This window comes from Myxine glutinosa, chromosome 10 (genome assembly GCF_964187855.1).
Source record: "Myxine glutinosa chromosome 10, kmMyxGlut1.1, whole genome shotgun sequence".
NCBI lineage: Eukaryota > Metazoa > Chordata > Myxini > Myxiniformes > Myxinidae > Myxine > Myxine glutinosa.
In genome coordinates this window covers 106678732-106701428 of record NC_136270.1, presented here as the reverse complement: position 1 = coordinate 106701428, position 22697 = coordinate 106678732, and the positions used below count along the sequence as shown (strand labels likewise).

The following is a 22697-nucleotide window of genomic DNA, read 5'->3' as shown; positions in this document are numbered from 1 at the left end:
TCGGATGATATCATCGGGTAGTTATGCTGCGGACAGACAGACGCACACCCATGACGAATATAGTTGTCACTCTGTTTGATAACTCACGAACCAATAACAAGTGGCAGAATTGGCTTCAGAGGAGAAAATAGGAAATGGCAGAGAATGATTTTTCATGTGGAGCATTCAAAACGTTATATAAAAGGATATTCACGATAGTCCAAGACACAGGCATTATCTGTTAGCCAACTCTCAAGAGGACAAATTTGGCTTTCGCATTAGCTATTGCAGCACGGGCAAGTTGATTCATGCGCTGCATCTCAAAAGAGAGATCAGGTACACTCTATGGGCACCTCTCAACATTTCCAAGCTGTCTGCCAATGGCATTCTGGGATCGATCTCTGTAGATCAGGAAAATAAAATAAGTGTTTGGTCAACCACCTACAACAATTATATCAATGCAGGAAAATCCCATTGTCCCACTTTGTCCCTCTGCAAGGATCATTTTTCAAATCCTTAGTCGACATCTCTTGTCATCTCTTGAAAGAGGTCCCTGGAGCTATTAGGCTTCAGGATTTATCCCAACATGTTTTGCACAGATCACATCACCAAACTGGTTTCTAAAACAGGCCTACAAATTGGTATTCTCTGCAGTCGAGCTAATTCCATTCTGAGCAGCTAAGAGCTTATTACCTCGTAGAAGGCATTCATCCAAAGTATCATAGAGTTAGGGTCTGTACTCTGGGCGGTGGAAACTGCATCCCATGTTGCACACCTGCAGGCCATTAGAATCCAAGGCTCTCCATGGTATTGGCATCTCTCGAGGGAGGACGAGTCCCAAGTTCTGCGTCTCAGCAACAGCAGGTAAGTTGTTGGACTCTTAGTTTTCTAGTTCCTCACCAATGCCTTCAATCCTCCCACCATGCATCCCTCAATCCAGAATCCCAAACAGGTTACCCTCCCAAACTTTAACCTAAATGCTCCGATCTATTCCTTCATCCCATTCCATCCTCTGTGAAACCGACTCCAATGTCTGTTGTCTCGTACTTCTTCCACAAGTACTTCAATAATGCTGCCCATTTATCACCTCCTGCTTTCTCCCATATCCACATCGGCCATCTCCTCCTCTTGCCCACCCCTTCCACCACATCACTTTCTTTACTGCCACTTATCCACTCATGTGTGATGTCTTTGGTTCCTTCTTCCCCTTTGATCCTCTGTCAGTCTGCGAATGTGCTGGCCTTTGTCATTTAGCTTCTTGAGCCCATATTTCTGTTTCCATATATATGGATATATAACCTTTTCCTCTTCCAAATCCTGGTGGCGTCTGGTCAAATCTGTTTCTGGGGTTTGTTCCCCCCTCCATCCCCTCCCTCACCTCAAAGGGCTACACGGCTGACTCCGCACGTGAAAAAGCTGAATGCCTCAACTCTGTGTTTGCCTCTAAATCTTGTGTCCCAAACCCATCCCTCTCTGTACCCTCCGTACCCAGTCATACCCAGCTGCTCCTGGACTCTGTGTCCTTTCCTCCTGACAAGGTGGAAAAGTTTCTGTCAACCCTCGACTCTGATTCTGCAACTGGACCTGACGGCATCAGCCCACGGGTCCTAAAATCCTGTTCTTCCGCTCTTTCACTCCCTCTCTCTGTTCTCTTCACCCTCTCTTTTGCTCAAGGTCATCTGCCATCTGCTTGGAAATCAGCCAACATCACCGCTTTGCACAAAAAAGGTGCAAAAACAGATCCTAGCAACTACAGACCAATCAGCCTTCTCCCAATTATCAGCAAAGTCATGGAATCCATCATTGCTTCAGATATGAAATCTTTCCTCTTCTCCAATGGCTTGATCTCTGATCATCAATTTGGTTTCAGACCTGGTCACTCTACTCTGGACATGCTGCTTCTGCTTTCTCAACAATGGATGGAGGTCCTCAATGCCAAACAGGAAATTAGAGCTGTCTCCCTTGACATATCACGTGCCTTCGATATGGTCTGGCACCCCGCACTGCTCACCAAACTCTCCTCCTTTGGTATCCATGGAAATATCCACGCATGGCTGGTGGACTTCCTCTCTAGTGGTAGTCAACGTGTGGCCCTGAATGGGTTTCTCTCATCTCCTCTTCCTGTTCAGGCTGGAGTTCCCCAAGGCAGTGTTCTGGGCCCTGTGCTTTTTGTGGTCTTCATCAATGATCTCTCTGACTCTCTTGAAAATCCTCTCTATCTCTTTGCTGATGACTCGACTCTCTGTCGCTCCATTCCTCATCCCTCAGATCGGCAGTCTGCAGCCTCCTCACTCTCTGCAGACCTGGACAAAATCACAGACTGGGCAAACAAGTGGAACATGTCTTTCAATCCTGACAAATCTCACACTCTTACGATGTCTCTCCGAAAAGACCGACTGGACAACCCTCCCATCCACTTTCTGAATAATCCTCTCCAAGAAGTTCTGTCACTCAAGCTTTTGGGTCTCACTATCTGCCATGATCTTTCCTGGGAAAACCACATTTCAAATCTGGCCTCCAAAGCCAGTCGCCGACTGGGCATCCTCCATCGTGCGAAGTCCTTCCTTGGCACACCTGAGCTCCTCACCACATACAAGGCTTTCATCTGCAGCTCAATGGAATACTGCTCTCCCCTCTGGGCTGGTGCTCCTGCCTCACACCGAGCTCGTCTTCACGCTGTTGAAACCAAAGCGTTCAGAATCATTGGAATCTCCCGCAATGAAGCTAACTCCAAGGGCGTTTTTCACTCACTCACCGCAGGCAGGTTGGTGGTCTTTCCGTCTTCTACCGACTCCTCTCTGGCCTTCGCCCCCGCCCCCCCCCCCCAGCTCTCTCTGGGCTCTGTCCCCCAAATATTCCTACAGGTCGCACAAGATCTGCCTGCAACCCTCTTATGGTTAAACTGCCAAAATCAAGACTCTCTGCTCACCTTCACTCCTTCATTCCTCTTTTCTCCCGCCTCTGGAACAAACTCCCTCACTCTCTTCAATCCCACTCCACCCTCCAGGTCTTTAAAACAGCTGTTCACCACCATCTCTTATCTTCCCCCATCCAAAACCTTGATCTTTTCTACCCCCGCTAATTTCACCCCAAATCCACTTTCTTGAAATACCGACTTCTGTCCGGGAAGTCCTTGGTGTCCTTGTGTTTTATACTTCTCCCACCCCCCCCCCCCCCCACCCCCCTTCCCACGCCTCCTCCCCCCAAGCCCTCTCCCTCCCACACATCTCCCTGCTCTCAAATGTTATGTTTGTGTGATTCCCCTTCTCTCCCCGTCTTGTCTTCCGCTCCCTCTTTTTCTATATTTTGTTTGTCTGGTTGATTTGTTTGTGAAATAAATGTTAGCTCCTTCACGAGCCTCGATTCAGTATACAAAATATATATATATATGATATCTATATATGGATATATATGTATATATACAGTGCATTCAGAAAGTATTCAGACCTCTTCATTTTTTTCACATTTTGTTGTATTGCAGCCTCATGTTGAGAATTAGTTTCAATTCATTTTTCCCTCATCAATCTACACTCAATACCCCATAATGACAAAGAGAAAACAGGATTTTAGAAAGTTTTGCAAATTTATTAAAAATAAAAAACTGAAATATCACATTTACATAAGTGTTCATACCCTTTGCTATGACACTTGAAATTTAGCTCAGGTGCCTCCCATTTCTCTTGATCATCTTTGAGATGTTTCTACACCTTGATTGGAGTCCACCTGTGGTAAATTCAATTGATTGGACATGATTTGGAAAGGCACACACCTGTCTATATAAGGTCTCACAGCTGACAATGCATATCAGAGCAAAAACCAAGCCATGAGGTCGAAGGAACTGCCTGCAGAGCTCAGAGACAGGATTGTGTCGAGGCACAGATCTGGGGAAGCCTACAAAAAAATTTCTGCTGCATTGAAGATTCCCAAGAGCACAGTGGCCTCCATAATTCTTAAATGGAAGAAGTTTGGAACAACCAGGGCTCTTCCTAGAGCTGGCCGCCCGGCCAAACTGAGCAATCGGGGGAGAAGAGCCTTGGTAAGAGAGGTGACCAAGAACCCGATGGCCACTATGGCTGAGCTCCAGAGATCCTGTGTGGAGATGGGAGAAACTTCCAGAAGGACAACCATCACTGCAACACTCCACCGATCTGGGTTTTATACCAGAGTGGCCAGACGGAAGCCTCTCCTCAGTAAAAGACACATGAAAGCTTACAGAATCTTGTTTCTCACAGTCTGAGAGCCCTTTAGGTACTTTTTTGCAAATAGTGTAGCAGGATAGCAAACCTGTTGTGCATTTTGTGATACAAGCACCAAATTTGGCACAAATGTACATTAATATGTTGCGAACATTTTCAGATATTGGGCCACTTGAAATTCCGTAATTTTTTTTTTCAAATTTTTTCAAATTTCGTAATTTCACATTTTTCGGGTGACACCGTCACAATTTCGGTCTTCGAGGCCGGCCGATATAGTGGGGCGGCTTAGCCCAAATATTCAAAAGAATTGTGCATTTTGTGATACAAGCACCAAATTTGGCACAAATGTACATTAATATGTTGCGAACATTGTGTGGTCAGCAATGAAGACGAGAGTCTGAATTACATGTATGCAAAAGACCTTGTGAACCAGTGAAGCAAATACACGGGTAAGCATGAATTAAATCTAGGGCATGATATAATTTCCATGATGTTTACCTCTACACTCAATGGTGGAAGGAGGTAATGTTTTGATCCCAGCTTGTCTGTATGTCTGTTTGTCTGTTAGTCCACAAAATTCCAGACAAAGCTTGTAGTAGTGGTAGTTGTAGTGGTAGTGGTGATAACAGAAATTGTTATATAGAACTGAACTTATATTATTATTATATGCAGAAAATAACTTCATTTCTATATGCCCTGCAGTGGACAGGTTAATTGGTTTATGCACTGAAGGGGTCACCCTGGTGTGCACTGCTGTGTTCTGCCTCACTGAGTTGTTCAGGTATGATGTACTCAGCACAAGCTTCCGGTCGGCCCGGAGGTGGGGGTGCGGGGCCTGTCACGGAACGTCAAAACAAACGGCCTGCCGGGGCCGCCCAAAAGTCGGGCGTGAGGGGCGCGTCCACTAATGGAACGCCTCTCGCTTCCCAGATCGAGGGCCACGTGGTCAGGAGAACCTCGTCCCTTCCGGTCACACTTTGCCTATCGGCCGGCCTCGAAGACCGAAATTGTGACGGTGTCACCCGAAAAATTTGAAATTACGAAATTTGAAAAAATTTGAAAACAAAAATTACGGAATTTCAAGTGGCCCAATATCTGAAAATGTTCGCAACATATTAATGTACATTTGTGCCAAATTTGGTGCTTGTATCACAAAATGCACAATTCTTTTGAATATTTGGGCTAAGCCGCCCCACTAAAACTCCAAGCGGGCTTTCATGCAAACTCCAAGGAATACCTATATATATAAATATTGGTATGGATATACATTTCATGTTTCACATCAATTTGTCTCTTGTCCAACTCTTCCTGAAAATAATGTTGGCTTTAGAAAGTGTAAAATTTAATTGTACCGTTACTCTAGTAGCTCATGGTGGTTGAGTATGCACTTTATTGTACAGACCTAAACTCTTCAGGAATCCACTAATTGAAGGTCCAGGAACAATATTTGGTTGGTAACACATTTGCCACTGACGGCGAAATCTATCTATAATTCCACTAATCTCTGTCTGTGTGTGTGTATGCGACCGCTGTTTCTCGACAACTACCGGTCCGATATACTTGAAACTTGCCAGGTATATTGCTGGGGACCCGAGGATGTGCCTTTTCAAGGTTTCATATTAATCGGACAAGTAGTTACCGAGCTATGTCCAAAAAACGATTCAACCAATCAGAGCAGCGAGCTATCACGTGTGCCGAACGTGCCGAACAGACTCTGCCTCGGACGGCACATTTGAGAGCGTATTCATTTATTTCACGTTGGCAAACTATGTTGGCGTTAAACTATGTTTTAAAACTAATTAAAACTACTTTGCGATTCATCGTAACTGCGATTCGTAACTGCCGTTCGCTTTGGCTTTGCGAATGGACCAAACCATTTCATGTAAATAGAGGGGGGGGATTGTCACCGTACTCGCAAGCCGTTCGCTTTGGACCAAACCATTTCATGTAAATAGAGGGGGGGGATATAATTTTAGATATAGATTTCGTACGGGCATGCCCTAGTAGCTGAAATGGCCATACCCCTTTTTGGGCCACGCCCCCTTTTTTGCCGTGACTGTATCTACAGAACCGTTGGACCTAGGAGGTTGCCCGACCACTCAAAATTTGCGCAATGGCCACATTATGGGGGGCCAGTAATACATTTTCATATCCAAAAGTCAATGGTTTTTAAGATAATTGCCAAAAACCGATTTCAACATGTTACGAACTACAATTGTATGATACCACCAAGGCCACAACATTATATGACACTTATACCTTTTGCATCATCCTATTTTGGAATTTACTTATTTGGATTTCTACACTTTTCGCCTTTACTACAGCCACAAAACGTGACACATTTAATGTTCCTGTCTCTGCAAGTGCACGTTTTGGTACTCATACATGCTCTTGGGCATTTGCATGGAGGAGGCAGGTCATCGGGCCTGCACGATACTGGCAGTATCACTGGTGTTATGCCAACGTCCGTTGCTTCATACCCATACTGGAGTGGATCTGGTTTGGTGACGGCAGGAGTTGGGGCTTGCAACCACATCTTACACTGAAGAAATGCTCGCTTTATGTGTTCTCGTAGCGTTGATGAACAGCACACAAGCTGGTTGAAGTCCAGTTCTTTCTTGGAGTTGTGGTACTGCTCCCATCGATATTCATCGAAAGTGGAACAGTCGGTCTTCTTTAATCCAGACACAAGGAACTTTTCAGCATTGCTTGTTATCTGTGGTGACAGTTCTTCTACACCAAACCCTTCCAGTAGGGAGAGATCGATGGATGCTTTCAGGCCAGACAGCTTTGGACCCACCTTGCTGGTACTGTCGCAACCGCTGAGAGCATGAATGGCTGGGAGACACGACACCAAACCGTTGTCCAGTTGATCAACCAACATGTGGACTGGTACAGTTTTCTTTGTTTTCCGGTTACCAAGCTTCACGTACAGCTTTTGTAGTTGCCAGGTTGTGTTGAAGTGGAAGATGAGGTTGACAAAGACATCTGTGTCAGGCGAGTCGACCAAGACTGATTGAACCCCGTGTTTCACAACACCATCATTAATATGGAACATGATTCTGTCGTCGGCTTCTTCTTGGTTGCTTGAGAGCTCTGCGATCTGTGTTTCAGTGCCAGCTAACAGTTTCCTGCATTCACCCCCATATACTCCTCCAAAGAATATTTCCTTGTCCGACTCGACATTCTGCAGCATCCACTTGAAGACATACTCCTGCAACCGAACTTTGTTCAACATTGAGCTCCAGAACATATCAAGATCGACAGGGAGTTTCTGATTGTCAGACCCAATGGTGATTGTGATTTGTTCTGAGGAACTTCGCTGTGCCCGTTCCATTTGCTTGATTGATGATTTTTGATAAACATCAAAAATAATGTCTATTCTTGTGGACACGGAGCCTGTAGCAAGAATCCTGTTGGAAAGACTCTCAGCCAATTCCCCGAATGTGTGAAGGCCCATCTTTTTCATCGGTAGTTTACGCACAAGTGCCATGAAGTCCACTATTGTCATCTGAGCGTCACTCTTTACATTCCTCGTCTCCTGTGGAAGGCGACTGACAAGTTCCCTGGCTAAGGAGGCTTTATCGGGCTTCTTCAATTTGATGCCATCTTTACATTCAGTGGTGAGGAACTGGGATGTGCTGGTCAATTCATACTTCAGGAGTTCTAGCATGCTGTACCCTCTTTCTCTAGCATAGTCAATGTACCTAACCGTTTCCGCTGCATCCTTTTTCGCCATCGATTTCTTCGCTGTGAACGGAGTAGAAGTACGTTTCACGAAAACAGTCTTGCGGTTGGTAGGGATTGTATCATGTAGGTGCTTCTCCTTATCCTGAAATCTGGTCTCAACAAACTCTTCATAACTCTTCTCACCAATTTCCAGGCATTCAAGTAATCCGTCGACAACCTCCTGGGGAATGTCAGCTCCAGTAGAGATGTTCTGAAGTCTGATTCCAGCGTCGAACGGATTGTTGATGGATTTTATGTAATCCAGAAGGGCCTTTGCACGAACATGGCCAATCTTCGTAGAACTTGGATTGAACTCATGGTGTAGGCTCAGCTCACTGTCATCTTTGTCTCCCAAGTTGCACCATTCCAGCAGCTGTGCCACATGAAGATCTTTCTCATGCTTTAGGAGATTCCATAAGGCTACTGCTTCTTTCTGTCTGGTCATCCCAATGATACCTCCAGCAACCTTGGCGGGTTTATTGTAACACTTCTCGAGTGCCATGTCAAATCCTACTGCACTGCCTTGTCGGGTAGTGTGGTACATCACCCATCCACCATCTGTAAAGCATCTGTAGATACCCGGGAACTTCCTTTGTAGGTCCAGGCAATCTTCAAGGAACAGCGTACCCCATCTGCTATAGTTTGTCCGGCCAAACCCGAAGAACAAAGGCATGCACCTCCGCACAGCTGAAACGACAAAACACCCATGACCGGAATTTCTAGCCATGTCTAGACTCTAGTCTAGACTCTAGACTAAATTCTAGTCTAGACTCTAGTCTAGACTCTAGTCTTGACTCTAGTCTAGACTCTAGTCTAGTCTAGACTCTTCAGGAATCAAGTAATTGAACAATAGGAACAGGAACAGGAACAATTACGAATAATATTGTAGTTCGTAACATGTTGAAATCGGTTTTTGGCAATTATCTTAAAAACCATTGACTTTTGGATATGAAAATGTATTACTGACCCCCCATAATGTGGCCATTGCGCAAATTTTGAGTGGTCGGGCAACCTCCTAGGTCCAACGGTTCTGTAGATACAGTCACGGCAAAAAGGGGGCGTGGCCCAAAAAGGGGTGTGGCCATTTCAGCTATTTCGCCGTCAGTGGCAAATGTGTTACCAACCAAATATTGTTCCTGGACCTTCAATTAGTGGATTCCTGAAGAGTTTAGGTCTGTACAATAAAGTGCATACTCAACCACCATGAGCTACTCTAGTACGTGTGCTATTACTGTTATAAATTGTCCCATCAACCTTTGATTTCTTCATTATGTGGCCCGCAAGGCTAACGCCTGCTCTAGCGAGGAAATATATATATATATATATATATATATATATATATATATATATATATATATATATATATATATATATATAGATATATATATATATATATATATATATATATATACACAACTGTGTCATTGACTATTAATATGATAATAGTGTGCAAATGAGATCACATGGAGAGAAATGGAAAGCATGATAGTACTTTGGGGAAATTATCACTATTATCACGTTAGACATCTGCGAAGAGATTTGTGTGTTAACTGCAAAAGGCGCACATGTTTCAGGAGGTTTCAAACCTGGGATTCTATTTCTGGGTCAACTTGTAAAAAGTGACCACCAAACTGGAGATTTGATGGAAATATAGGTGTAGATTGTGTAACATACAGTAAACAGATAACAGCATTTTGATGAGAGCTTTGCAGATTAAAAAGATAAAGTTAACACTGATGAACATGTGCACCAAGTTTGAATATTGAGCTTAAAATGATTTAAAAACTAGAACGGCACTCGATAGAGAGCATACCTACCTCCACCAGATGAGCAGTTTACATTTTGTATCCCACTGATAAGCCGGATCTGGATTCAGACATGAACCAAAATCGAATCGGCTTGTTCTTGTCAGTTACCCAACTCATACACATAGTTTTGTCATAAGTCGTTCGCAACTTCTTGAAATATCTTGTTAAGTATCATTTTTGGCCCTATCACTCAATGGTGAAGAACTACTTAAAAATTAATTTTTTTAAATCTTATCCGGATCCGTATTCGGATCTCCACCAAAATTGAATCGATTCGTTCTTGTCACATACACAACCTCTCAACCAAGCTTTGTCCGAATCCGTCCACAACTTTTTGAGATATCCTGTTCACAAACAAACAAGCAAATGGACAGACAGACAGACACACACAGACAGACAGACAGACAGACAGACAGGGGTGAAAACATGACGTCCACCCACCTTCAGTGGACAAATCGAAAATTATGGCTTCTGTGGATCTGGACAACAAGCTCAGATCTGGACAACAAGCTCAGATCTGGACAACAAGCTCAGATCTGGACAACAAGCTCAGATCTGGACAACAAGCTCAGATCTGGACAACAAGCTCAGATCTGGACAACAAGCTCAGATCTGGACAACAAGCTCAGATCTGGACAACAAGCTCAGATCTGGACAACAAGCTCAGATCTGGACAACAAGCTCAGATCTGGACAACAAGCTCAGATCTGGACAACAAGCTCAGATCTGGACAACAAGCTCAGATCTGGACAACAAGCTCAGATCTGGACAACAAGCTCAGATCTGGACAACAAACTCAGATCTGGACAACGAGCTCAGAGTTGAACTCGGAGAGCAGTTGAAGAAATCAATGGGAAGAGATTACAACAATTCCACTGATAAAGGGGATTGGTAGGATTGCTATGTCGCTGTCTCCTGCGATCGCTACTCAGCAGAATATGTTCAAACTACAATTGTCACCTTTGTATTTTACTGCTCAATGTCGTGCATCATCGAGGAGTCTGCTATCCTTCTGAACTGCCATTAAACGGGCTCCTCTATCTGCTATAACGTGTTTGTGGATGGTAAAAACCATGTAGTACCATAAAAAAAATAAAACCATGTGAACTTCTAAGTTTCTGCCTTAACTTACACGGGCATGATGCAACCAGCAGACTCAATTTGTAATTGTGTCCCAATAATATTTTCAAACATGCATTTGCTATATAAAGAGTGACGGAGGGTTACGAATAGTATTTCAAGGGAGGTGAAGGATAGTAAAATATAAATGTCATCATCTACTATAAATGGATGAGGTGTGTGTGTGTGTGTGTGTGTGTGTGTGTGTGTGTGTGTGTGTGTGTGTGTGTGTGTGTGTGTGTGTGTGTGTGTGTGTGTGTGTGTGTGTGTGAGGCATACTTTTTGTGTCTACTAATTACATGGTCTATTAATTAATTACGTATTACGTACTCTTGAAAGGTCCCTTTTAACTCTTTGCCCTCTTTGAGACCCCTTCGATCTTTGAAGACCCTTGAAGAACCCTAAAATCCTTAAGACCCTAAAGACCCCTAAAGACCCAAAAGACCCAGATGAACCAAAAGTCCCCAAGGAACCAAAAGACCGAGAAGACTTAAAAGTTCCCATGGACATAAAAGGCACAAAAGACCTAAAAGTCCACGAGGACCCAAAGCACCCAAAAGTCCCCCAGATGACCCAAAATCCCCAAGGACCCAAAAGACCCAGACATTCCCAAATCTACAGTATGCAACAAGGTGGTGAAGACCAATTCAATTTGGTCCAATGAACCAACAGTCCCTCCAGTACAATAAATGCAGTTGTTGTTTTTGTATGCAGCCTGGTTGCATCATTTCTGGTTGGTTGCATCATTTCATCATTTCTGGTTGGTTGCATCATTTCTCTGGAAGCACATTTGCGCCGGTGTTGCAATGCCCCAATTACCAGTGAGCTGGTACTCAATTTGCCGACCTCAGAAGGATGATCAGGCTGAGTGAACCCTCCGGCGTTAATTCAACGATCAACTGGGATTCAGAGCTCAGGATCCTTGGATCCCAAGCCAGCACCCTAACCGTTAAGCCAACACCAGGCTCTAATAAAATGCATACATGGTCCATATACATATAATGTACATATATAATATGCATATACATATACACGTAACATACATGCACGTTCTTCTTCATTTCGACAAATGTGCAACGTAACAATTTTTAAATTTACTCTCAACTACATGAACCTCACATAACATTGAAGTCAGCCCTACCCGGCCACGATTATTTCCAGGTGTCCGTCAGCATCGATGTCTGTGACAGCCACGCCATAGTTGAGCTGTCGAGGGTTGTGAGCGCTGCCGGGTGGCAGGACGTACTCTGTGAGCGAAGCAAAGAGTGGTGTCGAGTGGGAATTTCCGAGCGCTCTTGTGACTCCTCCAAGAAACAAAGCGAGTGCAGCCAACATAGCTGCAGGATTGCGCAACGACATAAGTCTGAATCAATCAGCTCATGCCACACAAAACGATCATGTTGTTTTGACAAAATTGTCATTGTGAAAGCACAATTATAGCTTAGAAAGGCCAATGTGGAAAGACAAGACATTTAAATGAATCTTCTGCAAAAATGTATTGACTTTTCTTGTGAAAAAATAACAAGCGTTATGCCTAGGTCCCCCGTCGGTGAAGTGATGTGAGTTGACAAAGTGGAAGACGCAGAAAACATGCTATGATATGATATTTCGCTCACAAGGTTCAGACATACATGGCGGCGGCCATCTTGGATTTTGACGTGGCGACCCAATTTTAAACAGCGATCTTGCTTGAACCTCGATACACCCACAAACCAGATTAGAAGTTGGTACTTCGCTTATTTTTCAAGATATTTCGCTGACAAGGTTCAGACATATATATGGTGGCGGCCATCTTGGATTTTGACGTGGCGACCCAATTTTCAATAGCGTTCTTCCTTGTGCCTGGATACACCCACACACCAGATTAGAAGTTGGTATTTCGCTTATTTTTCAAGATATTTCGCTCACAAGGTTCAGACATACATGGAGGCGGCCATCTTGGATTTTGACGTGGCGACCCAATTTTAAACAGCGATCTTGCTTGAACCTAGATACACCCACACACCAGATTAGAAGTTGGTACTTCGCTTATTTTTCAAGATATTTCGCTCACAAGGTTCAGACATACATGGCGGCGGCCATCTTGGCGTTTGACGTGGCGACCCAATTTTCAATAGCGTTCTCCCTTATGCCTGGAAACACCCACAAACCAGATTAGAAGTTGGTACTTCGCTTATTTTTCAAGATATTTCGCTCACAAGGTTCAGACATATATATGGCGGCGGCCATCTTGGCGTTTGACGTGGCGACCCAATTTTCAATAGCGTTCTTCCTTATGCCTCGTTGCACCCACACACCAAATAAGAATTCGGTCCTTCGCTTACGCACGCACGGACGGACGCACGGACGGACGCACGCACGGACGCACGCACGGACGGACGCACGCACGGACGGAGGGGAAAACCATAGTCCCCCTTTCGCTCCGCGGTGCGACGGGGGACAACAAACTTATGATGAAAAGAAGAATGAACAAATGAATAGTTGAGTGATGATGTACAAAGGATCTTTGTGGAATTAATGAGCAAGTCAATTGATAAATTTTCAGCCCATTCATTAAATACACCTTGAATTCAGATATGGAGCAACATGTGTAGTTGGTGGTGTCGTGGAATGAGTACCATACTCGTCTTTGAGCCATGTAGTCTGGGTTTCACTTCTACCTCCATGATAAAATGCCCTCCCAGTGCTCCGCAGGCAGAGAATTGTATCACTGAGTGCACCGTCATTCGGAGCGATGTTTACACGGCTTTCAGTGTACTGTAAGCACTCGCTGGTGGACATGAAACATCCCACGATGTCTTTTGGAAGAGCGACAGCCGTATTTCAAATTCCTGCCCGAACCTACTGCCAGCACCTTTGGCAGGGTCGTTGGAGTCTTGTGTAGGGAGAGGGTTCGTGTTAAATGGAATACTCGTTTGTCATTGGAGACGATGCGCACAGACGAGGACCGGTACTTCTCTCGTGGGTTGCAGCTACAGCAAAATGAGTGTTCAAAATAATTGCTCAGGAAGTAGGATGCTCCCTTTTCATTTGTCGAGTACAACTGTAACTCCCAATGGAAGTGGTTCACACGACATACCTTTATCGGAAAAATAAAAATCCAGGTACCCCATGCACAACTAGGCCATTGCATCATAGAGTAAGGTTTGCTGCTTTCTTGGAAGGGTTGTGAACCTGGCTGTCCCAGGTGCAGGTGATGTCTGCTGATATCCTAGCCAAGTTCCAAACCACAGCTGGACATGCAGGCACCATTGCATGAAGATGTCCACTTTAACATCACCATGGTGATCATGCAACATGGCTGTCATTCATATATGATCAGCACAGATGCCAATCAAGATAAGCTAAAAATGACGAATTTGCATTTCACTCGAAAATACTCCAACGTGTGATTTTGTTTTCCTCTGTAATTGCTCGAAGTTAAACTACTCTAATAGCGAGAATGTTTTGAGTGACACTTTCAATGCACATCTGCTTAATTATGCAACAATTAAGTCAGCCCTACCTGCTGGGCACAATCGTTTCCAGGTGTCAATCAGGAAGAATAGGAGACCACAGGAGCTCTTCGGTACTCGCATACCTGAGATTTATTTGAACTCACAACCTCAGAGATACCTGTACAGAGTTCTCATAACTAGTCCACCACCATAAACTGTATTTAAAAAAAAAATAAAGAAAAATGACCATTGCATATGTACCGATAGTATGTTTTGAAGCTTTGAAGTTTCAAAGGATCATGTACGTATTAAGTGCATAAAAATGGTGGCATGTCTTATTGTTGCGGTCTGATTTGTTGAGGCCACAATAATGAATATCATGGGATTGATTAGGAGATCGTAAACTATTGTGTAATGATTTACACAAAAACTTATCACACCACAAACTTCTTGTTGCTTGGAGAGTTATATAGGTGACGAGATTGGATTGCCCAGATGAGCAAGAAATAATTAATGCAGCAATGAATGAGGGTAATGACCACAGACTAGAGATTCACACGACCAACTACAATGGTACTCGGTAGGGAGAATACCTCCAATAGGCTGAACAGTTTACATTTTGTATCCCAGTGAAAGGATTCGGACCTGAAGCCTGTCCGAATCAAGATGGAGAGCAGGGACAAAATCGAATCGGCTTGTCCCCTAACCAACTCATCCACCTAGTTTTGTCATATCTCGTCCACAACTTTTTGAGACATCATGCTATATATCTTTTTTTCTTTTGTATACAAGATCGAGGCTCGTGTAGGAGCTAACATTGATCACAAAAAGACAAACGGACACATAAAACAGAAGATAAAGGGAGCGGGAGACAAGATGGGGAGAGAGAGGGAAGCACACAAGTACAACATTTGAGAGCAGGGACATCGGGAGATCTGTGGGAGGGAGGGGGTTTGGGGGGAGGAGACATGGGAAGGAGGGGGGGGGGGAGGGAGAGGTAAAAAAAAAAACACATGGACACTGCTAGGACTTCCAGGAAAGAAGTCGGTATTTCAAAAAAGTGGATCTGGGGTGAAAAAGAATTCAGAATTCAGAATCATTCAGAATCTTCAGAATAATTGGAATCTTCCGCGATGAAGCTATCTCCAAGGGCCTTTCACTCACTCACCGCAGGCAGGTAGGTGGTCTTTCTGTCTTCTACCGACTCCTCTCCGGCCTTGCTCCGACAGCTCTCTCTGTGCTTTGTCCCCCAAATATTCCTACAGGTCGCACAAGATCTGCCAGCAACCCTCTGATGGTTAAACTGCCGAAATCTCGGCTCTCTGCTCACCTTCACTCTTTCATTCCTCTTTTCTCCCGCCTCTGGAACAAACTCCCACACTTCCTTCAATCCCACTCCACCCTCCAGGTCTTTAAAACAGCTGTTCACCACCATCTCTTATCTTCCCCCATCCAAAACCTTGATCTTTTTCACCCCCACTAATTCACCCCAGATCCACTTTGTTTGAAATTCCAACCTCTTTCCTGGAAGTCCTGGCAGTGTCCATATGTTTTATACCTCACCCCCCCCCCCCCCTCCACTTCTCATGCCTCCCCCTCCAAGCCCTCCCCCTACCACAGATCTCTCGATGTCTCTGCTCTCAGATGTTGTGTTTGTGTTCCTCCCAATCTCGCCCCATCTTGTCTACCACTCCCCATGTTATATGTTTTATGTGTCGGTTTGTCTTTCTGTGTGATTAACATTAGCTTTCACGAGCCTCGATCTTGTATACAAAAAAAAAAAAAAAAAGTGGATCTGGGGATCAGGGGTTTTGGATGGGGGGAGATAAGAGATGGTGGTGAACAGCTGTTTTAAAGTCCTGGAGGGTGGAGTGGGATTGAAGGGAGTGGGGGAGTTTTTTTGGCCCATATCACTCAATGGTGAAATGAAAAATACTGGTATCCAGATTCAGATCTTCACCAAAATCTAATCAATTATTACTCATCACATACCCAACCTCTCCAACAAATTAGGTCTGAATCCATCAATAACTTTTTGAGATATCCTGTTCACAGACAGACAAACAGGCAGACAGAGGTGAAAACATAACCTGTGTCCACCTTCGGTGGCCGAGCTAACGAGCAGGTATGCGAAGCTGAGCTGACATGAGATATCGTAACCGTGTTACTAGATCCTTCACAAGGATTTCCTCTGCTGCAAAAAGAAATCTGTACACAAACCCATTCTGACCTCACTGGTCCATTCAAAAAAAGGTTTCATGGTCTGACATTTATGAGGTCAAAGGTTAAGATTTTTAAAAAATCTACAAAAGCAATAAATGTTGCATTAACTCGATGCGGCCACGTCATGATATCCGACATAATAATACATAAATTGCGTACCACGTGACTTAGTCGCTCCAATATTCATTGTAATTGACCACCATGTTTGCACGCGTCGCGAAAGCGCTGTCGGACGGTATCGAATGACTCGGAGAGCACTTTGTTTTCAGACGTTTGGATCTTTTCAAACAACGGCAGAGTTTATTTGAGAAACGTGCCAATACCGTTGTGTGCCGTTCACTGAACTACAAGGAACACATCAGCATCATGCGCATTACCGTTCATCCATAAATCAATATCTGGCTGTGTCTCGGCTGAGCTGTCTCATTCGGTACCACTACTTCTGTGGATGTTCCCACTGTATTCTGCAATCGGCTCAAGTGTCGTTGGGTATCTGATTCCGAAGTTTCAGATGGGCTTTAATAACAAGAAAACAATATTAAAAAGTCCGTTTCCATATTTCGCTCTCATAAGATAACGTGGCTCGAACAATTGAGTTTTTTCATTATGGAAAGAAATCTCACTTGCATGATTTTTGAATAAGAGAAACTTTCAATATCCTATTTGATAATATGGATAGGAAAGCGTGGCGTCGGCTTAACGGTTCAGGTAAATGGCTTGAGACCTTCGGGTCTTGAGGTTGTTTTTTTTGTATACAAGATCGAGGCTCGTGTAAGAGCTAACATTGATCACAAAAAGACAAACGGACACATAAAATATATGATAAAGGGAGCGGGAGACAAGATGGGGGAGAGAGGGGGAAGCACCCAAGTGCAACATTTGAGAGCAGGGACATCGGGAGATCTGTGGGAGGGAGGAGGCTTGGGGGGAGGAGGCATGGGAAGGGTGGGTGGGAGAGGTAAAAAAAACAAAAACACATGGACACTGCAAGGACTTCCAGGAAAGAAGTTGGTATTTCAAAAAAGTGGAGCCGGGGTGAAATAACGGGGGTAGAAAAGATAAAGGTTTTTGAGAGGGGAAGATAAGAGATGGTGGTGAACAGCTGTTTTAAAGACCTGGAGGGAGGAGTGGGATTGAAGAGAGTGAGGGAGTTAGTTCCAGAGGTGGGAGAAAAGAGGAATGAAGTAGTGAAGGTGAGGAGAGAGTCTTGATTTCGGCAGTTTGACCATAAGAGGGTTGCTGGCAGATCTTGTGCGACCTGTAGGAATATTTGGGGGACAGAGCCCAGAGAGAGCTGGGGGAGCAAAGCCGGAGAGGAGTCGGTAGAAGAAAGAAAGACCACCAACCTGCCTGCGGTGAGTGAGTGAAAGGCCCTCGGAGTTAGCTTCATTGCGGGAGATTAATCGCGGGAGTTTGAGCCCTTGTCGTGCCGTTAAAAAACACCGGGTGGGTTGTCATCTTTCTGAGGTCCCCAAAATGAGTACCAGCTTCCTGCTAAAAAGGGCACTGCATCAGTGGCATAATCACGCTCCCAGAAATGATGCAACCAGCAGCCACAGGCTGCATACAAAATGATGATGATCAAAGGGAGGCGCAAGGGATCGTTAAAGGGATCCCTTTATATGAGGCATCGTTTCTCTGTATGCAGCTTTAACATGGGGACTGAAAATTCGTTTCTCGGCTTCTACTGGGCAAATCGGCTGCAAATTTCAGAAGTATATACTTTGTACGTTGAGGTAATGTGTTCCAAATTTCAGCAACGTCTGTTTCCACATTCCTGAGTTTTATTTAGAAAACCCTCAAAATCACGTTGGTGTCTGTCCGTCCGTCCGTCCACCCGCCCAAAATGTGTTGGCACTCATATCTCAAGGGCTATACATTGAAACTAGCTGAAACTTGGAATATACATCAGCCAATAGGTCTAGTTAATGGCTTTCGAAACAAATTCCACCAAACAAAGTGCTACAGTTATTGCTTTAAAATTAAATATAGTGCTACAGTTATTGCTGCAGTTATTGCTTTAAAATTAAATATATATATATAAAAGAAAGTTTTTGTTTGTTTGTTTGTCTGCGCAAGCTAATCTCCTGAACGGTAAAAGATAGGAGGAAACCTCTCATACAAAAAATGTCGGGACGGGCCCCAGGAAGGTTTTAGGCTAGGTGGCGAGACCGGACGAGGCCCACCTCGGCCGGGCCGGGCCCATTTCGCAATTAAAAGTTGAGCTGAATTGTAGTAGTCAATCTTCTATGGCCGCAAGTAAAATCTGAATTATGGTAGTAAATTCATTCAAAAAGAACCAAAAATATCGGGACGGGCCCCGGGAAGGTTATAGGCTAGGTGGCTTGGCCGGGCGAGGCCGCTTCAGCCGGGCTGGGCCCATTTCGCAATTAAAAGCTGAGCTAAATTATAGGAGTCAATCGTCTATGGCCGCGAGTAAAAGCTGAATTATAGTAGTAAATTCATTCAAAAAGAACTAAAAATGTCGGGACGGGCCCCGGAAAGGTTATAGGCTAGGTGGCGAGGCCGGCCGAGGCTGCTTCCGCCGAGCTGGGCCCATTTCACAATTAAAAGCTGACCTAAATTATAGTAGTCAATCTTCTACGGCCTCGAGTAAAATCTGAATTATAGTAGTAAAATATTTTTTTAAACCACCTTTAGAGGCCATTTTTCCCCGCAAAGCGGGGGTTGGCCTTTTTCGGGAACCGTGGTTGTTGTTGTTTTTCGGTCCCCTTTTTGAAGCAATGTTTTACGGCCGGATGCCCTTCCTGACGCCAACCCTTTTTGCCGCCTTTAACGACAAACAGGGAATTACCAGTGAACTGGTACTCAATTAGCCGACCTCGGAAGGATGACAGGCTGAGTCAACCCGTTGTTCAATTTTTTCAACAATGGAATAGTAAATTCATTCAAAAAGAACCCGGGCAACACCGGGTGCTTTCGTCTAGCATATATATATATATATATATATATATATACATATAAATAAATATATATAATTTAATACAGTGCATTCAGAAACACTGAGGAGACATCTAGGAGTCACCCAGGAGACATGCTGAATGGAGAAGGTGGATCAGACTCGGCAACGGTTGCTGGAGTGAGATGTGCATGGAAGAAGTTTCGGGAACTGAGTGGCGTGCTGACGAGGAGGGGAGTGTCCTTGAAGCTGAAGGAACGGTGTATGCTGCATGTGTGAGAAGTGTTATGATTTATGGGAGCGATACATGGGTAATTAACGTAGAGCAGCAATGAAGGTTGGAAAGGGTGGAAATGCGAATGGTTCGGTGGATGTGCGGAGTATCGTTGAGAGAGAGGAAGACAAATGATGAATTGCGAAAGATGACGGGAAAGCCTGTGATGGATGCTGTGAAGAGAAACAGTTTGAGATGGTTTGGTCATGTGTTGAGGAAGGATGAAAGTGACTGGTTGAGAAGAGTGATGGAAATGAATGTAGAAGGAAGTGGAGGACGGGGAAGACCAAGAAAGACTTGGCTAAGGATGGTCGAAGAAGAAATGCGGGCAAGGGGGTTAACAAGGAGAGATGCAGAAAATAGGGCAAAATGGAGAAGATTGTCATGGGGACCGCAAGGCTAACCCCCGTTCTTGCAGGGAAAATGGCCTTAAAATGCCTGTTGTTGTTGTTGTTGTTGTTGTTGTATTCAGAAAGTATTCAGACCCCTTCACTTTTTTACCATTTTGTTTTGTTGCAGCCTTATGCTGAAATCGTTTAAATTCATTTTTTCCCTCATCAATCTACACTGAATACCCCATAATGACAAAGAGAAAACAGGATTTTAGAAAGTTTTGTAAATTATTAAAAAGAAAAAACTGAAATATCATATTGACATAAGTATTCTTACCCTTTGCTATGACACTTCAAATTTATCTCAGGTGCCTCCCATTTCTCTTGATCATCTTTGAGATGTTTCTGCACCTTGATTGGAGTCCACCTGTGGTAAATTCAATTGATTGGACATGATTTGGAAAGGCACACACCTGTCTATATAAGGTCTCACAGCTGACAATGCATATCAGAGCAAAAACCAAGCCATGAGGTCGAAGGAACTGCCTGCAGAGCCCAGAGACAGGATTGTGACCTGTCTTGTGTGTTGTGGAACAACCAGGGCTCTTCCTCGAGCTGGCCGCCCAGCCAAACTGAGCAATCGGGGGAGAAGGGCCTTGGTAAGAGAGGTGACCAAGAACCCGATGGTCACTCTGGCTGAGCTCCAGAGATCCTGTGTGGAGATGGGAGAAACTTCCAGAAGGACAACCATCACTGCAACACTCCACCGATCTGGGCTTTATGGCAGAGTGGCCAGACGGAAGCCTCTCCTCAGTGAAAGACACATGAAAGCGTTTAGAGTTTGCAAAAAGCACCTAAAGGACTCTCAGACTGTGAGAAACAAGATTCTGTGGTCTAATGAAACCAGAATTGAACTGTTTGGCTTTCGTGGTGGCTCCTGGTGGTACATCCTGGTTGTTCCAAACTTCTTCCATTTAAGAATTATGGAGGCCACTGTGCTCTTGGGAATCTTCAAGCAGAGATTTTTTTGTAGGCTTCCCCAGATCTGTGCCTCGACACAATCCTGTCTCTGGGCTCTGCAGGCAGTTCCTTCGACCTCATGGCTTGGTTTTTGCTCTGATATGCATCGTCAGCTGTGAGACCTTTTATAGACAGGTGTGTGCCTTTCCAAATCATGTCCAAACAATTGAATTTACCACAGGTGGACTCCAATCAAGGTGTAGAAACTTCTCAAAGATGATAAGGAGAAATGGCAGGCACCTGAGCTAAATTTGAAGTGTCATAGCAAAGGGTCTGAATACTTATGTCGATGTGATATTTCAGTTTTTTCTTTTTAATAAATTTGCAAAACTTTCTAAAATCCTGTTTTCTCTTTGTCATTATGGGGTATTCAGTGTAGATTGATGAGGGAAAAAATGAATTTAAACGATTTCAGCATGAGGCTGCGACATAACAAAATGTGAAAAAAGTGAAGGGGTCTGAATACTTTCTGAATGCAGTGTACACACTTTATAACTCTTCAAATTGTTATTACTGAATGAACAATTGAAAAGAAGGGATATTCAAAAAATGTCGTGTGCATACTGTACTACCCTTCTGTTATCAGGAGGAACCAAATAATGCTCTAGAAAAGTTCATACAAAATGGCGCCGTACATCTGGGATATAAAATTCATTTACTTCTTCATGCAGATGTCTGAATAAAATTGACGCCCCTTCATATTAACTTTTCTAGAGCATTACTTGGTTCCTCCTAAGAACACAAGGGTAGTCACGCATGCACACGAGATGTTTTGAATGTCCCTTCTTTTCTATTGTTCGACATTTTCTACAAGCGATGGAATGTCCCTTCTTTTCTATTGTTCGACATTTTCTACAAGCGATGGAATGTCCCTTCTTTTCTATTGTTCGACATTTTCTACAAGCGATGGAATGTCCCTTCTTTTCTATTGTTCGACATTTTCTACAAGCGATGGAATGTCCCTTCTTTTCTATTGTTCGACATTTTCTACAAGCGATGGAATGTCCCTTCTTTTCTATACTTTGCCACATAGCACATACCCTTAAATAAAGGGGCCTTTTCTACGCCCCTGGAATTTTACCCCAGAATATGTATAGGATCACCAATTTTCAATAGAAGCAAACTTGAAATACAAGGAAACAGGAGTCCATAATTCCCACGTCATGTTTGTGGATATCCCATTGTAAATACAGTATCTAAAAATCAATATTTATCTGCACCAGCAAAGGTGGGCAGAGGTTATGTTTTCACCTCTGTCTATCTTTGAATATGATATCTCAAAAAGTTAAGGATGGATTCGGAGGAAATTTGTTGGACAGGTTTGGTGTGTGACAAGGAAGAATTGGTTCGACTTTGGTGAAGATTCGAATCCGGATCCAGATCAGAGATTTTTTAAATTCTTGCAGTGATTGTATGATCAGCACATTGAGAGATGGGGCCAAAACGATATATAGCAAGATATTTAAAAAAAAAGGTGTGGACGGATTATGACAAAACGTGGTGGATGAGTTGGCTAGGTGACAAAAACAATCCGATTCGATTTTAGTTCAGGATTTTCACTATTTTTCAGTTCAATATTTCAGTTCAAGATTTTCAGTTCAAAATTTTCAAATTTAAAAAAAAAAAAATCACATTTTTTTTTTTCAACGTTTTTCAAAGA

At 43.8% G+C, this 22697-nt stretch overlaps 1 protein-coding gene across 1 annotated transcript in view; it reads right to left on the bottom strand.

Moving 5' to 3' along the window:
* The window catches only part of LOC137433879 (cartilage acidic protein 1), a 354284-nt gene that overhangs the window by 243153 nt on the left and 88434 nt on the right, over positions 1-22697 (bottom strand). The window contains exon 2 of the mRNA XM_068126319.2: positions 11973-12168. Within this exon, the coding sequence (XP_067982420.2) occupies positions 11973-12166 (194 nt within the window). The 5' untranslated portion in view covers positions 12167-12168. The remainder of the gene's footprint in view (positions 1-11972; positions 12169-22697) is intronic.